The sequence below is a fragment of the Pan paniscus genome, chromosome 6 (genome assembly GCF_029289425.2).
Source record: "Pan paniscus chromosome 6, NHGRI_mPanPan1-v2.0_pri, whole genome shotgun sequence".
In the NCBI taxonomy this organism is placed as follows: domain Eukaryota; kingdom Metazoa; phylum Chordata; class Mammalia; order Primates; family Hominidae; genus Pan; species Pan paniscus.
This window is the reverse complement of record NC_073255.2, coordinates 94,970,884-94,988,841: the sequence shown is the minus strand read 5'-3', so window position 1 is coordinate 94,988,841 and position 17,958 is coordinate 94,970,884. Positions and strand designations below refer to the sequence as shown.

Below are 17,958 nucleotides of genomic sequence, written 5' to 3'. Positions count from 1 at the left end.
CAAATAAACTTTAGGATAAGTTTGTTGATATCCACAAATTAGTTGCTGAGATTTTGATTGGGATTGCATTGAATCTACAGATCAATTTGGGAAGAACTGCTAACATCTTGAAAATATTGTCTTTCTCTCCATGAACATGAAATATCTCTCCATTTCTTAGGTTCTTTGATTTCTTTCATCAGAATTTTGTAGTTTTCCTTATATATCTTTATTTTGTTAGATTTATACCTAAGTATTTCACTTTAAGGGGTTCTAATGGAAATGATGTTTTGTTTTTGATTTCACATTCCACTTGTCCATTGCTGCTGTGTAGGAAAGTGGCTGACGTTTGCAAAATAGACTTACATCCTACAACTCTGCTATAAACACTTATTAGTCTCAGGAGTTTTTTGTTGTTGTTGATTCTTTTTCTACATGACAATCATGTTATATGAGAATAAAGCCAGTTTTATTTTTTTTCTTCCCAATCTATGTCTTTTACTTACTTTTCTTGTCTTACTGCATCAGCTATAACTTCCAGCACAGGGTTGAAAAGGAGTGGTGAGAGGGGACATCTTTGCCTTGTTCTTGATCTTAGTGGAAAAGCTTCTAGTTTCTCACCTTTAAGTATGATGTTAGCTACAGGTTTTATATAGATATTCTTTAGCAAGTTGAGGAAGCTCCTTTCTAGTCCTAGTTTACTCAGAGTTTTTGTTTTTTATCATGAATGGGCTTTGCATTTTGTCAAATAATTTTTCTGCATCTATTGATATGGTCACATGATTTTTCTTTTTTAGCCTGTTGATGTGATGGATTACATCTATTGATTTTTGAGTGTTGAACCAGCCTTGCATATTTGAAATAAATCCCATTTGGTAGTGGTATATAATTATTTTTATACATTGTTGATTCAATTTTGTTGAGGATTTTTGCACTTAGTGTTTATGGGAGACATTGGTCCATAATTTTGTTTTCTTTAAGGTCTTTGTCTAGATTTGTCATTAGAATAATGCTGGCCTCAGAGTGATTCAGAAGTATTCTTCTATCTACCAAAAGAAATTGTAGTGAATTAGTATAATTTTTTCCTTAAAGGCTTTGATAGAATTCACCAGTAAACCCATCTGAACTTTGTGCTATTTTGGAAGATTATTATTTATTCAATTTATTTAATAGATATAGGCCTATTCAGAGAGTCTATTTCTTCTTATATGGATTTTGGCATGTTATATCTTTCAAATAATTGGTCCATTTTTTCTAAGTTATCAAATTTGTAGATACAGAGTTGTTCATAGTATTCCTTTTTAAAATATTTCTAATGTCCATGGGATCTGTAGTGATCAGTTTCATTCTGATGTCAGTAATTTGTGTCTTCTGTCTTTTTTCTTAATCAGCCTCACTAGAGGCTTATCAATTTTATTAATCTTTTCAACGAACCAGCTTTTCATTTCATTTATTTTCTTTACTGATTCCCTGTTTTCAATTTCATTGATATCTGCTCTAATTCTTATTATTTATTTTCTTCAGCTTACTTTGGATTTAACTTGCTCTTCTTTTTCTAGTATTCTAAGGTGGAAACAATTCTAGATCTTTCTTCTTTTCTAAAATATGCATTCAATACTACATAATTTCTTTCTACACACTGCTTTCACTGCATCCCACAAATGTTGATATGTTGTTTTCACCTTCATTGAATTGAAAGGGTTTTAGTTGTTGTTGTTGTTTTTGAGACATGTTGTTTTAAATATGTCTTCTTGCAGCTCTATCAGTTTTGTCTCACCTAGTTTGATGCTCTTGTTAGGTGCACATGTGTTAAGGATTATTACACCTTCTTGGACAATTAACTCCTTTATCATTATGTGATGCCTTTATCACTGATAACTTTCCTTTTTTGAAGTCAATTGTGTTTGAAATTAATATAGCTACTTCTGCTTTCTTTTGATTAGTGTTAACAGGGTATATTTTTCTCCACCCATTTACTTTTAATTTATATGTCTTATATTTAAAGTAGATTTCTTGTAGACATCCTATGGTTGGGTCTTGTTTTTTTCATCCACTCTGACAATCTCTGTCTTTTAATTGGTGCATTTATCATTGCTGTTCAAAGTGATTACTGATATATAGTAAGTTCTCACTTAATGTTGTTGACAGGCTCTTAGAAACTGAGACTTTAAGCAAGACAATGCATAACAAAACCAGTATTACTATAGGCTAACTGATATAAACAAGTTCCTATGGAAAAACACTACCAACTTTCTTTTTTCTCTTTTCTCTTCCTCTTCCTCTCTCTTTCTTTCGCTCTCTCTCTCGCTCTTTCTTTCTTTCTCTCTTTTTTTTTTTTTCAGGGTCTCACTCTGTTGCTGCAGCCTGAATCTTCTGGCCTCAAACAGTCTTCCCATCTTAGCCTCCTGAATAGCTGGAACTACAGATGCACACCACCACATCTGGCTAATTTTTGTATTTTTTGTAGAGATGGGGTTTCGCCATGTTGCCCAGGCTGGTCTCAAACTCCTGGGCTTAAACGATCCACCCACGATGGCCTCCCAAAGTGCTGGGATTAAAGGTGTGAGCCACTGCACCTGGTCCAAACTTCTAAATAAAGACTCAAAACACGTCTAACATTACAAACTGAAATAAACGCGGGCTATACATATATTTAAGAAAGATTAAGAAAAACAACATAATTATTTACTCAATTTTTGGTGAACCAGTGAGCAATGGTGGTTGTAGTTGTGATGAGTTAAATCAAGGAATAAATATTTGCAAAGGGAACATTGTGAGAAGCACCTTCTACCACTATGCAGTTCAAAAACAAACAATAACAAATATGGTGGGCTTGCTGAGTGCTTTCATACTGCATTTATTGTTGTTGTGCATTTGTATAATTATCACATACTTTATGAATTTTTATTTTGCAATAATTTGTATCTGTTTATGTCTTCATTTTCCAATCCACTTACTGTAGTTCAGGGTCTCAGCTAGCTGGAACCTATCCCAGCAGCTCAGGTACCAACCCTGGACAGGATGCCATTCCATTGCAGGACACACATACACACCCCCAACCCACACTCACTCAGACAGGGACAATTTGGACTCTCCAATTAACCTAACATGCACGTCTTTGGGATGTGGTAGGAAACCAGAGTACCCAGAGAAAATCCAGGCAGACATAGGGAGAACATGCATACCCCATAGACACACACACACACACAGACACACACACACACAGAGTGGCCTTAGTCAGAAATTTATTTTTTTCATCAATATTACTATAAAACAATGTTGAACAAAACAACATTATTTGAGGATCTGCTGTAGTTGGATTAATATCCATCATATTTGTTACTATTTTTTATTGATTGCCCTTGCTGTTCTTATTTTTGTCTTCCACTCTTTTTCTGTTTTGTGGTTCTAACTGAGCATTTTATATGATTCAATTTTCTCTCCTTTTTAGCATTTGATTTATAATTATTTCTTTTAGTGGTAGCCCTAAATTTGCAGTATTGATTTCCAACTAATCCTAGTCCACTTTCAAATGACACTACATTTGGCTCTAGCAATATATGTGTTTGAACAGCATGGGTCCACTTTTACAAGGATTTTTTTTCAATAAATCCAGTCAACCCTCCCTCTTGTAGAGTTCTGCATCCACAACCAAATGCAGATTGCAGGATGCAAAATCCCCCAGTAAAGAGGGCCAACTTTTCTCTTATGCAGGGTATGCAGAGGGACTTGAGTATGTATGGATTTTGGTATCCACAGGGGTCTTGGAATGAATGCTCCACAGATACCAAGGGACGTTTGTGTACTGCTTCACCTTATAATAACAAAATAATCATAATTACTCCGTCCTGCCAATTATATCATTGCTGTCATTAATTTTACTCATATAGAAGCATATATGTGTGTGTGAGTGTGTGTGTGTGAGTGTGTGTGTGTGTGTGTGTGTGTACCTAAGCATATGTAATTGATTTTTCAGTCTGTTCAGCTTTTTATTTGTTAGGATGGAGTAGCACCAAGTTCCTTACATGAAGAACCCCAAACCAGAAGCTATTTTATTGTTCAATTGCATTGTATGGGACCTCCAGTACAATGCTGAATAAAAGTGGTAAAAAAAAAAAAAAAAAAAGGTGTTCCAGGCTGGGCACGGTGGCTCACACCTGTAATCCCAGAACTTTGGGAGGCCGAGGCAAGTGGATCACCTGAGTTCGAGACCAGCCTGGCCAACATGGTGAAACCACGTCTCTACTAAAAATACAAATATTAGCCAGGTGTGGTGGTGCGCACCTGTAGTCCCAGCTACTAAGTGGGGATGAGGCAGGAGAATTGCTTGAACCCAGGAGGCAGAGGTTGCAGTGAGCCAAGATCACACCACTGCACCCCAGCCTGGGCAACAAAGTGAGACTCCGTCTCAAAACAACAACAACAACAACAAAAGTTGTTCCAAATCTTAAAGGGAAAGCATTCAGTCTTTCATTATCAAAGTGTAGCACTAAGTATAAATTTTTCACAGATGCCTGTTGTTGGAGGAGGTTCTCTTCTCTTTCAAGTTAGTGGAGAGTTTTTATCAGGAATCGCACTGAGTTTTGCCAAAAAAAAATTTTTTTTTTTTTTGAGATGGAGTCTTGCTCTGTCACTCAGGCTGGAGTGCAGTGGCGTGATCTCGGTTCACTGCAACCTCTGCCTCCTGGGGTGAAGCAATTCTCCTGCCTCAGCCTCCCGAGTAGCAGGGATTGCAGGCGTGTACCACCATGCCCGGCTAATTTTATATTTTTAGTAGAGATGGGGTTTCACCATGTTGGCCAGACTGGTCTCGAACTCCTGACCTCAGGTGATCCACCCACCTTGGGCTCCCAAAGTGCTGGGATTACAGGCATGAGCCACCGTGCCCGGCCTACCAAACACTTTTTTAAAAAATCTATTGAGATAATAAAAAAAATCTATAGAGACAATCACATTTTCCCTTTTTTTAGTTTGTGAGTGGTGAATTACACTGCTTAATTTTATTTGTTTGTTTGTTTATTTATTTATTTATTTACTTATTTTTTAAGACAGAGTCTCACTTTGTCACCCAGGTTGGAGTGTGATGGTACAATCACAGCTCACTGCAGCCTTGACATCCTGGACTCAACTGATTCTCCTGCCTCAGTGTCCTGGGTAGTTGGGACTACAGGTGTGTGCCACCATGACTGGCTGATTTTTTTCTTTCTTTCTTTCTTTCTTTTTTTTTTTTGTAGAGACCGAGACTCACTATGTTGTCCAGGCTGATCTTGAACTCCTGGGTTCAAGCGATCCTCCCATCTCGGCTTCCCAAATTGCTGGGATTATAGGCATAAGCCCCCACACCTGGTCCACTGCTTGATTTTTGGTCATAAAATTAATCTTGCATTCGAGAGATAAACCCCACTTGGTCATGATGCATTATCCTTTTCCCATATTATTGATTTTGATTTGCTCATGTAATGTTAAGGATTTTGCTTTTGTGTTCATGAGGTATTGTTTTCTAGTTCTTTTTTGGCAATATTTTTGTCTAATTTTTTTATCAAGACAATACTGTCCTCATAAAGTGAGTTGGGAAGAGTTCTCTCCTTTCTAATTTTTGAGACAGTTTATGTAAAACTGGTATTATTATTTCTCTGAAAATGTCTGGTAGAATTCACCTGTAAGGTCATCTGCTTCACAGATGGTGTTTTCTTTTTATGCATGATTTTTTGAAATTCACTTTTAAATTTACATAGAGTAAAAATTACTTTTTGTTTACAGTTCTGTGCATTCTATCAAATGCTTGTACGCAAGTTACCATGACTACAATCAAGATGCAGAACAGTTCTTCCCCTTCCCTTGGCCCAAAGTAAATTCTTTCATGCAGTACCCCTTTGTAGTCAAACTTTATCTCCACATGTAACTCCTGGCAACAAGTGATCTGCTCCCTATCGTTTTTATTTAGCCTTTTCCAGAATATCATATAAGTGGAATCACAGAGTATGTAATCTTTCGAGTATAGCTTCTTTCACCTTGTAAAATGTTCTTGAGTTTTTTGTTTTTTGTTTTTTGTTTATGTTTTTGTTTTCTTTTAGACGGAGTCTCACTCTGTTGCCCAGGCTTAAGTGCAGTGGCACGATCTTGGTTCACTGCAACCTCTACCTCCCAGGTTCAAGGGATCCTCCTGCCTCAGCCATTCAAATAGCTGGGACTACAGGCACCCACCACCATGCCTGGGTAATCTTTGTATTTTCAGTAGAGACGTGGTTTCACCACGTTGGCCAAGCTGGTCTCGAAATTCTGACCTCAAGTAATCAGCCCACCTCGGCCTCCCAAAGTGCTGAGATTACAGGTGTGAGCCACTGCACCCGGCCTGTTCTTGAGATTTTTATCTATTTTGTTGTGTGTACCAATTGTCACTTTTTATTACCGAGCAGCATTCCATTATGTGGATGTACTAAGTTTGCTTTTCCACTCACATTTGAGAGACCTTTGGGTTGTTTCAAGGTTTTTGGCGATTGTAAATAGTCTTTGATAATTTGGGGGTGGTAACTTTTCCTTTGAAAATTTTGGCCAGATTTTCCTGTTTCTGATATGTTGAGTAATTTGGGATTTTAAGATGGACAATTTGACTATTATGCTGTTCATGCCTGTAATCCCAGCCTTGGGAAGCCAAGGTGGGAGAATCACTTGAGGTCAGGAGTTTGAGACCAGCCTGGCCAACATGGTGAAACCCCATCTTTATAAAAATTGGCCAGGTGTGGTGGCATGCGCCAGTACTCCCAGCTACTTGGGAACCTGAGGCGGGAGAATCGCTTGAACCTGGGAGGCAGAGGTTGCAGTGAGCCGAGATTGCACCATTGCACTCCAGCCTGGATGACAGAGTGAGACTCCGTTTAAAAAAAAAAAAGAAAGGATATTATGCTGGCTATGAAGCTCTGGGTCCTATTAAAATCTTCTAAAGATACTGATTTTTGTTTGTTTGTTTTAGTAAGTAATCAATCTGGTTAGGCTCAGATCACAAGTTCTGTCATGCCTTCAGGGACAGTAATTCCAATACTTAGTTTTCAAAGCCTTTGCTATGCTCTTTGGGTCTGTACATTACATGCAACACTTGCGAGTTGTTCTGAGACCTTTGTGGTATTTTTATCATAGTTCATTTCTCAAAGCCTTAACTATGCTTTCTTGAGTAGTCCTCCCCTTATCTGCATGGGATGCGTTTATAAGACCTCCAGTGGATGCCTCAAACTGTGGATAGTACCCTATATATCCTATACAGGCACTGTGGCTATAACTTTTGCAGTTTGAGATGTGACAGCAAAACTAGTACAAAATTGTCTTCTCCACAATTTCACAAATAGAAGATTTGTTCTTATCATAGATTTTAGCAACCTCAGCATATGATTTTTTTATTTCCTTATTAAGTAAAAAACTTTCACCTTTTCACTTAAAGGAAGCACTTTATGGCTCCTCTTTGGTATATCCAAGTAGTCAGCATCACTACTCTTGTACTTTGGGGCCCTTATGAAGTAAAATAGGGTTAGGTGAATGCAAGCACTGAGATACATCAACAGTTGATCTGATAACTGAGATGCCTACGAAATAACTAGTGGGCAGGTGTCTGATTTAACAGTGACTTCAAAGCAGATATTATAAATATGTTTGAAGAATGAAAGGAAACCATATTTAAAGAATTAAAGAAGAGTATGATGTAATTCATCAGAGAATATCAATAAGTAGAAATTTTTAGGAAACCAAATTGAAATTCCTAAGTAGAAAATTATAATAATTGAAAAATTTGCTGGGGGGGTTCAATGGTAGATTTGACAAGGAGAAGATCAGTGAACTTGAAGACAGATCAGTAGAGATTACAGTAGTATCTCCTTATTCATGGGGGATATGTTCCAAGATCCCCAGTGGATGACTGAAACCAGGATTAGTACCAAACTCTATATACACTATGAATTAATTTATTTTTCATTCTTCACAATTTCACAGGCGGAAGATTCATTCTAACCTTAGATCTTAGCAATCTCAGCATATAGTTTTTTTCTTTCCTTATTAAATTGAGAATGTTTCACTTTTTCACTCACAGGAAATACTTTATGGCTTCTCTTTGGTATGTCCTAATTGCTGGCATTACTACTCTTGTGCTTTGGAGCCATTATTAAGTAAAATAAGGGTTACTTGAATACGAGCACTGAGATATCACAACAGCAAATCTGATAACCAAAACAGCTAAGCTACTGAGTGACAATTGGGTGGGTAGGGTAGACAGTGTGGATATGCTGCACAAAGGATGGAGTGAGACAGTGCAAGATTTCATCATGTTCTCAGAACTGTGTGCAATTTAAAATTTACAAGTTATTTCCAGAATTTTCCATTTAATATTTTCAGACTGCAGTTCATCATGGGAAACTGAAACCTCAGAAAGCAAAGCCAAAGATAAGAGGGGCCTACTGTACTCCATGTTTGTGCAGGAGTAGGGCTGACCCTGTTACTTACGTAGTTTCAAACACAGAATTAGGATCACCTTCTCTAGTTCTCTCCTACATGGGATTTTGGCTACACTTTACAGTTTTTGTGGGCCCCTTTTGTTATGGCCAAAAGGATCAGGCTGTCTTAAAGATTTTGCCTTATGCTGCCATTCACTTCTAAGTAGTTGGGGCTGCCCTCGAGGTAAAATATCAAGAAAAAAAGAGAAAGAGTATCGGGATTCCCCCACACACTCTCTTTCCAGTTCCTCTATTCAGAGACAGTGTTCTCTTTTATTCTTAGGAAACCTCACAGCCTGGCAGTGGCAGTGCAAATCTATGTTTGGAGCTGGCTTTGTGGCAGGGCCAGCAGACCAAAACGGAAAGAAAAAAATCGGGATTTCCCTACAATTTCTGTGTGGCAGGAGCCCCTTTTCTTCTACACAGTTCTCAATTCAGCCTGCTTTTAAGTGAAAGCCAGAAGATAAAGGAGGAAAAAAGAAACAAGGAAACTGAAACTTATTGGTATGTCTTATTTCTTAAACTGGGTGTTAGGCATAAAGATGTTCTTTTTACTATTATTCTTTAGACTTTATTCATACTTTATTCTTTTGTATGAATGAATTACTTTGCACAGAAGGAAATGAAGCAAAAATAAAAGAAAATAAAAATCGAAAACCTGGCCCATGACCATGGAAATTGGTCGAGTTCTGACTGAAGCAAATCCAAAATTGTTCTACAGGGAACAAGAAAAATTTTATTGTAATCTAGAATGTAAAGGATTTTCAGAAAAGAGAACTCCCGCTGAAGATGAGCTATAAATAAAAATTTATAAGCCATGACAAGAAATAAACCACCATGAGACAGAGTTTGTTTATGTAGCAAAAGAGAAACAGCAACCTCATAACAGAACAGACTAGAATAATTTTGCATCAGTATGTTTAAAATAATTAAAAAGGCAAGAGAAGGTAAAGAAACCACAGTAAAATAAATGGAGCAGTTTAAAATAAGAGAAAACAGATTTTTTAAAGAACCAAATAAATATTCTAGAAATGATAATATAGTCATTGGGATGAAAAATTCAATGCAGATATTAAACAATGGATTAGCAAAGATTGGGAAGGAATTAATGAATTAGAACATAGATTTGAGGAAATCATCCAGAATGAAATACAAAAAGATGAAGAGGCATAAATCATATAAACACAGTTAAGAGAGATGGATGACAGAATGAGAAATTAAAATACATGTCTAAATGAGAGCTCCAAAAGTAAAGAATAGAAAGAGCAAGGAAACGCTGAAGGTTTATAAATTGGAGACTTTAGACAAAGAAAGCATATTGACTTCTGAGCAGGACAAATAAAACTAAACCATATTAACAATTTTCTAACAATCTTCCATAAAATAAAAGAGGCAACATTTGCCCTTCTAATTTTACCCTAATATCAAAACCAGAAAAAGACATGAAAGAATACTTTGGACCAATATCCTTCATGAAAATAAAATGTAAAAATCCTCACAAATTTAGCAAGTTGAATCTAGCAATTTATAGAAAAGATAATGATGGCAGTGGCTGGTGCCATCACGCTGGCTGCAGTAGGGAGGAAAGGCTGGGACTGCAGACCCAGGCCTCCCACTCCATCGGGCAGTCAGGAGCCCCACCCTCCTGGACGGTGCTACAGCCGCCCAAACTGCAGCTGTAGATCTGAGCCTCCCTGCGCTCTTGAAGTGGGGCTGGGAACAGGCAGGATCTGCCCTTTTGGGTGCAGCTGCAGCCGCCTGACCAGCAGCTGCAGACCTGGGCCTCCCACAACATGGAGCAGGCAGGAGCTGGGGAATCCTGCCCCTGCTGAGTTGGCCTGCGGGAGCTTCCTGGGTGCAGCTGCCACTGCCCTCTCACCCACGGGACCCAGGCATCTCTGCAGCCTGTACCCTCTGGTGCCCCGGAAGGCCCCCCATCCCTGCAGGCTTGGGGTGTCTGCTCCCGCAGCCTGACCTCTCTCCTCTCCTGGAGCTGGCTCAGATCTTGGAGTGGGGTTGGGGTTGAGCCCTGGGGCCATGAATGGCAGCGGGAGGCAGACAGATTCTTGGGTGGAAGGGGGCAGGTCCCCAGTAAGGCTCTACCTTCAGTCCAGGGAGGGCCTGAAGGCTGGGGGCCAACTGCCAGTCCTGCATACCAGTCTGGGGACTCATGGGGCCTCTTCCAGCAGCCCATGGCTGCCCATGGACCAATCAGCATGCACTTCCTCCCCTCTGAGGTCCATAAAAGCCCTGGGCTCAGCCAGAGCAGGGCAGAGGATGGCCAAAGGACGAAGAGGGTAGACAGACTACACAAGGACCAGCTGCAGAAAGGAGCTACCGTCTCTGCCGAGAGCTTCAGAGACAACCTGCCAGCAGACAGGAGGCACCCTCTCCAGGGCCTCCTCTCCACTGAGAGCTGCAGACACTGGGACAACCAGTAGTAGAGAGGAGCTACCCTCTCCAGGGCCACCTCTCTAATGAGAACTGAATGCTGGACAGATGATCTTCCTACAGAGAGGAGCTACCCACTGTGGGTCTCCTCTGAGCTCTTGTAACACTTAATAAAGCTCATCTTCGTCTCGTTCACCCTTCACTTGTCTGCGTACCTCATTCTTCCTGGATGCAGGACAAGAATTCGGGCAAAGGTGCTGTGGCCACAGAGGTTTCTGGCCAGGAAACTGACAACCCAAAACTCCCTGACAATAACATGATGAAATGTAGCTTATTGAGGGAATGAAACACTTGAAAATCAATCACTGTAATACACCATATCAATAAATTAGAAGAAAAACAATATGATCATCTTCATAGATACAGAAAAAGCATTTGACAAAATGCAACATTCACTTATGATAAAAAGTCTAAGCAAATTAGAAAGTAAACTTCCTTAACTTGCTAAAGGGCATCTTTAAAAATCTACCGCTAACTTCCTAATTGTTGTTGAAATTTCCCTCATAAATAGGAAATAAATCAAGGATTTTTGCTTTTGCCACTCCAACTCAATATTGTAGTGGCGGTCTTAGCCAGTGCAATAACACTAGGAAAGAAAAGCCATACAGATGAGAAAGGAAGAAATAAAACTGTCTATTTGCAGTTTCACATAGAGATTTCAAATAGAATTAGTACCTATATATATTCATTAAATACTTCTCAATGTTGATAGTTATTAGTTAAGATTGTTGAGTTTATTAATATTTCATAAGAATAATAGAAGTCATAAGATATATCTCTTTTTAAATAGTTTATAATTCAGAAAGTTAAATTCTTATGGCTTTTCTCTTAAGCTAAATTGCTGAATTCTTTGTTTTGGTTACCTTTTCTTCCGAAAACTCTCTTATGACCTCTGCTGTCCATTTATTGAACATAAATCATTAAATAAAATATTCGTTGACATTTATATCTAGATGGTAAGAAATCTTCTGCCCATCTGATTATTTGAGTCAGTTTTAGGAAACAATATATGCTAAGAAATGCTTTAAAATTGTTTTCTTATAAATGTAATATATTTTCACTATTGATAACACACAAAAAATTGCAGTAACCACTCATCATATCACTGCTTAAAGATAACAACTGTTATCAAGTGGTATATATCCCTCTGGAATTGTTTCTGTAAAGTATAATTTTATGTTAAATTTATTATTATTATTACACAATTGAGATCATACTATACGTGCAATTTTGTATATATTCTTTTCACTTTATATATGGACTATTTCCCATATCAAGATATAATGTTTAAATTGTTGCATAATATATCAGCTATATACTAATTTATGTAACACTGTCTTATTTGGGAGCATTTAACATTTTTTTTTTGAGACAGAGTTTCACTCTTGCCGCCCAGGCTGGAGTGCAGTGGTGTGATCTCGGCTCACTGCAACCTCTACCTCCTGTGTTTAAGTGATTCTCCTGTCTCAGCCTCCTGAGTAGCTGGGATTACAGGCGTCCATCACTACGCCAAGCTAATTTTTTTAATTTTTAGTAGAGATGGAGTTTCACCATGTTGGCCAGGCTGGTCCTGAACTCCTGACCTCAGGTGATCCACCCGTCTCAGCCTCCCAAAGTGCTGAAATTACAGGCATGAGCCACTGCACCTGGCCAGGGAGCATTTAAATTGATGCAATTATTTTCTCTTACAAGTAACCCTATAAAACGTAATTCCTTGAGGATCCCTAATTTTATGCTTACATCCCCAAAAGCACAATTTCTGAGTCATAGAAAAAGCTTTTCATTCTTATTGCTGAATTGAACTCTAAAAATTTTGTGCTAACTTAACACTCCTACCAGAAGTATATGCTCATGACCACGGAAATAGCTTTTGAAACTAAGATGTGAAAATATCTTAGAAACAAACTCTAAATAAGGAGAAAAAAGTTGTATATAATTTTCTACTTATGAGGTGAATAATTTCATTTTTTCTTCAAAGGTGTCAGGAAAATGGACGTTTTGGTAGAGTGATAAAAGGGCCAGACCTTCTAATTGCTTAATCTTAATGTTTCTGAATCTGTTTCCTCATCTATAGTGTGAGGAGAATAATTTCCCTCCTAATTAGTGAGGATACAGTGAGATGACGCATGTGAACATGGTTTGACAATTATAATGTCATATGGATGGAAGATACAACTTTTATTAATCATTGTTGATATGTGGACAGATTTGATACTCATTATACTGCTTTTAAGTGTCTATAACTTTAACTATTTTATACCAATCTTAATATTAATAATTTTCTCCATTTTCAACCTTGTATGATCAGCAAAGTAAATTTTCAGTCAATTCTATTTGGTTTTTATTTGAAAAAGTAAGATAATGGTTATGCAACATAGAAAATTATAGTTCAGTTGCCAATTCCATTAACTTAGTTTGTCTCAGAAACGGAAAAATTACCATAGACACAGAATTAACTATTAAGAATTAATATTTAATCTAAAAATGTCTAGTGTTTCTACAGAAAATTTGAGTACATTCTCAACTTCCTTAAACCAGTGCCTTTTTCAAATTTCTTTTCAAAGTTACACCTGTCAATTTTCATAAAAAATAGTTTGAAGATTATTCTGAATAATTATAACCAATGAGACACAAAGACAAGAAAAGAACTATTGCAGTGGGCCCTTGCTGAACCCGAGCTAGCACCTATAATGAGTGAGTCTTCACCGAAAGAAGAATAAGGAGGGAGCAAGGACTAGAAGGACAGAAAAGAGGCAATGATAACTTAAGAGAACACTGAATTTTTAAAAATTTTAAAAAGGTAGTGGCTAGCAGAGAACCTGAGACTTGTACCCATGAGAACTTTAGCCCAGTCTATCTATCACGATAGCCCCAAGAATTCTGGTCATTGTACTTGGGTAAGGGCTTCAATTTTTTAAGGCACTTGCATTTTATGAAATGTTAGTGTTTGCAGGTGTCTTGGCTAAATAATTTAGGGAATACATTTTAGGAGGAAGTAGGGGCACAGAGGGGGAGAGAGAAACCAGGCAGGAAAGAAGAAAAAAAGAAGAAAATAAATCTTTCTGTTCCCATTATTTTACTGCCCATAGAATTATAAAAGGTAAACACACACACACACACACACACACACACACACACCTTATAGGGTCATTTAGAACCATCTTTCTTCATTTTAAAACTAAAGAAACAGGTCTAGGTGACACAGATGAAGCAGTGGCAGAGCCAGGAAAATAATCTGACCCTTGTCCCTGCTCTTTCCACCGCACCATGGTGACTCTCTTTTTTGTGTCTTTTTTTCTTTTTCACTCTAAAACTGATGATCATTTGTAGTCAAAGAGATCAATGCTATTCTCAAAACAAGTTCTGATCTCTCATAATTTTCTTGGTAACTCAGAATCAATGTTAAGTACGTTGAAATAAAAATACAGTACTTTACACGGTAATTTTGTAGACTGTGCACCACGGTCCCATCCATTTTCTTACTTGATCCTTACAAAAACCCTTTGAGACAAGGCAAGGAAGGTATTATTATCTACATTTTTAAAGTGAAAAAATTAAAACCCAAAGTAAGGTCACTTAGGGTCAGGACGGAGCAAGTACTCTATTCCTATATTTGGAATATAGGAGGGAATACACTTCCAAAGAGGCAATTCCCTCAAAAAGCACCAATCTTGCTCTTTACTCTCTTACCAAGGCATTCTCCATGCCCTGGAGATGCCCGCACTAGGTTAGTGAAGCTTGGATCTTGACATCCACAGAGGTTACTCCTAGTTTGCACCTAGTTGTCATCTTAAAAAGCGCAGTTTCTTACCCCTTCCCTTGGTCCTGATCCTTATTTAGGCTCCTATTTTTCTCTTTGGGATTTGGCCTCCTGGGTCTCACTCCAAAGCTCCACCCTCTCCAAACAAGAAGTCGCGTCCTTGGTATCCAAGGTGACCACGCAGCTTTACCCTCGGTGCCCCCTTCCGTGCTTCCCATTGGCCAGTGGCCTCCCATGTACCGCCCCTCCAATAGCCAATGGTCTTGAGACAAAGGGCGCCCGCCTTTCCAGCGATTCTAACACCTGCCCTCTTACCCGTGCTCCCCTGCGCATTGCCTCCTGGGATATGTGGTTTCTAAGAGGCAGAGCTCTGCGACTTTCCACCGCTTTAGAACTACGTATCCCGTCGGCCTTAGCGAAAGGGGGTGGACTTAGGCAAGGGGTCCAGGTCAGAGTTCAGAGCTTTCAAATCCCAACTTGCCCCTGGGGATTACGCAGGTGATGTTTACATCGCCTAGTCAAGCCAACCGGCTCGCTCTTGTTTCAGCAAACCCTGACTTACGTCTCCTGTTTGACTTGAGGCGGCACAGTGGCCAAGTCGATTGGCCGTGGCAAGTGACCCTCCCTGTGGCTGAAGTGTTCTGAGGACTGGCGAGAGAGGCGCGCCATGCTTGCCCCCTGTTCAGGTTGGGAGCTTGGCTGCTTCCGTCTCTGTCTCCGTCAGGTCCGACTGTGGGCTGGCGCTGGGCGCTGGTCTTGCTGGGCTTGCCAAGCCAGGCCGTACAGCTCAGGTAGGGGCGAGCGCTGGCCCGGATCGGAGACTGAGGTCCCTCCGCCTGGCCCGGCGCGCCGAACTCTGAAGGAGTGGACACTGCAGGTGAGCCCGTTCGGTCGGCTGCGGGCGCGGCTCCCGTGCCACCTGGCCGTGAGGCCCCTGGACCCCCTCACCTACCCGGATGGCGACCGCGTGCTGGTCGCGGTGTGCGGCGTGGAGGGCGGCGTGCGGGGCCTGGACGGCCTGCAGGTGAAGTACGACGAGGATCTGGAGGAGATGGCCATTGTGTCTGATACTATCCACCCCCAGGCGTCCGTGGAGGTGAACGCGCCCCTGAAGTTTGGCAAGTGAAGTGAAGTGACAACGGGTTTGGGTCCCAGGGAACGCACAGTGAACTTAATAAATTTGGTCGACGTGCACTTTTAATTGGTCCTGGCTTTCTAAACCTAATTTACAGTTGGCCCCTTCGGAAATGCAACTTTTCCTCTGTTCTATTCTTGAGTATCCGAGTAGTATTTAAAAAATTAGGTTCCCAATTATAGAAATTTTATACATCGAATGGAAACATGATTTGGTATAATCCAGGTCAAATTCTATTTCTGGAGCCGCTTGTGTTCTTCTTTATCCCATTGTCATTAGCAAACTGGCTTATTTTTCAAGGTTGAAGTTTCTTGACAATTCATTCAATGGTATGGCAGTCCATCTACATTTCCCCTTGCTCACAGCCTGGGGGTCTGTCCCAAAACAGCCCTGTCAATAGGATGTTCCGGGTATCACCTGGTTTGAGTATTTGGTTTTAGACGGGCGCCCAGCTTCTTACTGTTATGTTTCCATTCTTTTTGGCCTAAGTTTTCCATGAGTAGCAAGCTTTGAAGAAAAACACATGGTAAGCCTGCCTAGGAAGCTTCAATAATAATGCCTGCAAGATACCTTTCTTAGGTTTTCCTAAATGGCAAGCCACTGTGTACACACACACACTTTTCTAGGAAGGGCTCCCCAGACTGTCATTCTTCCTGGGACTGAAGGAAGATATTGATGATGATGATGATGATGATGGTAATAATAATAGCATTTAGCATTTTTAAGATCATCTTTTATAATGCTTACAGTTGCCCAAATAGTAGATGCCGTAGTCCTCCCTTATCCACCGTTTGGCTATCTGAGTTTGTTACCTGCCTCAACTGTTGTAGGAAAATATTAAGATATTTTGACAGATCACAGTAATATAACTTTTATTACAGTATATTGTTATAATTGCTGTATTTATTATTATTGTTGTTCATCTCTTACTATGCCTAGTTTATAAATTAAACTTGATCATTGATATGTATACAGGAAAAAACAGAATATATAGGATTTGGTACTATTTGTGGTTTCAGGAATCAAGTCGGGGGGGCGGGTCTTGCCTACTTTAAGAGAAATCATCAATATTTATGTTAATTCCAAATTAAATATCAGCGTTTTTAATTTTTAAAATTTGTATACAGCGATGCCTGCAGTTACATATTAAATAGACAGCCAAGGATGGCATTTGTAATTCCTTATTTTCCAAACTTGCTTCATATACCACTGCCATTTGTCCACAATCTTGTGGGGTTTTTTGTTTGTTTGTTTTGGTTTTTTTTGAGACTGCATCTCACTCACTCTGCCATGCAGGCTGGAGTACAGGTGCACAATCATGGCCCACTGCAGTCTTGACTTCACGGTTTTAAGCAATCTTCTCGCCTCCGCCTCCTGAGTAGCTGGGACTACAGGTGCATGCTACCATGCCTGGCTAATGTTTTTGTTTTTTTGTAGAAAGGGAGTTTTGCCACGTTGTCCAGGCTGGTCTTGAACTCCTGGGCTTCAAGCAATCCTCCTTCCTCGGCCTCCCAAAGTGCTGGTATTACAGGCATGAGCCACGGCTCATGGCCTAATCTTGTAGTTTTAATAGTATATATTAGGTTTTTCAAAGTTGTTCCCATTTTTAAAAAATTACTTCAAATACCTTGTGATATAGTTGCATGGTAATATTTTCATTTTTTAAGTATGAAAGGTTAGACATAGGATTTGAAAACCTAAGTCATGATCATATATACTGGGGAAGAGGCTTCTACAGTCTTTCACAGGAGTACTTAACAGAATCGTAGTCTCCTTTACTTCCCATCTATGTTAGTTCTCTTTAGGTGATTTAGGCCAGTAGAAATAACTGCTCTGTTTCTAAAAACGGGCAGAAAGGCTATTGTATTTGGTCCCGTTGCCGTGGTAGAAGACCCCTTACCTTTACCGTATGCACTTTCCAGGATTCAGCAATATTATGGACATAACTGAGGAGTTGGGTTTCTAGGTTAAAATGCTTTGGAGCTTATAAACTGCAGTACTAACTTGCTTTTTTCTTTTTTTACTTCTAGGTTTAGATATCAAGTCATCAGGGTCTGGCTGTGTAAAAGTTCAAAGTATTGAGGGTGATAATTGCAAAATTGAAACAGAGCATGGGACTAGCATCTTGCAGTCTGTTAAGGTATAGCATTTTTCTAATT

General features: G+C 39.4%; 2 protein-coding genes across 9 annotated transcripts in view; one reads left to right on the top strand and one right to left on the bottom strand.

The window, feature by feature from the left end:
- CCDC146 (coiled-coil domain containing 146) overlaps nt 1-15,026 on the bottom strand; it is a 172,157-nt gene extending 157,131 nt beyond the window's left edge. For 3 of the 7 annotated variants that reach the window (XM_055114574.1, XM_063605931.1, XM_055114582.1), the window contains exon 1: nt 14,716-14,847. Coding sequence is in view for 2 of the 7 variants with exons in the window: in XM_055114575.2 (XP_054970550.1) it covers nt 14,716-14,900 (185 nt within the window). In the remaining 5 variants the exon portion in view is untranslated. Of the gene's footprint in view, nt 1-14,715 lie in introns of all 7 variants that reach the window. The other 4 variants (XM_055114575.2, XM_055114580.2, XM_055114578.1 and 1 more) reach the window with 2 other exon arrangements.
- Nucleotides 15,027-15,086: 60 nt separating this feature from the next.
- Nucleotides 15,087-17,958, top strand: part of LOC117978304 (protein FAM185A) — a 61,917-nt gene continuing 59,045 nt past the window's right edge. For both annotated transcript variants that reach the window (XM_055114589.2, XM_055114590.1), the window contains exons 1-2: nt 15,087-15,782; nt 17,830-17,939. In XM_055114589.2, coding sequence (XP_054970564.1) covers nt 15,332-15,782; nt 17,830-17,939 — 561 coding nt within the window. In that variant the 5' untranslated portion in view covers nt 15,087-15,331. The remainder of the gene's footprint in view (nt 15,783-17,829; nt 17,940-17,958) is intronic.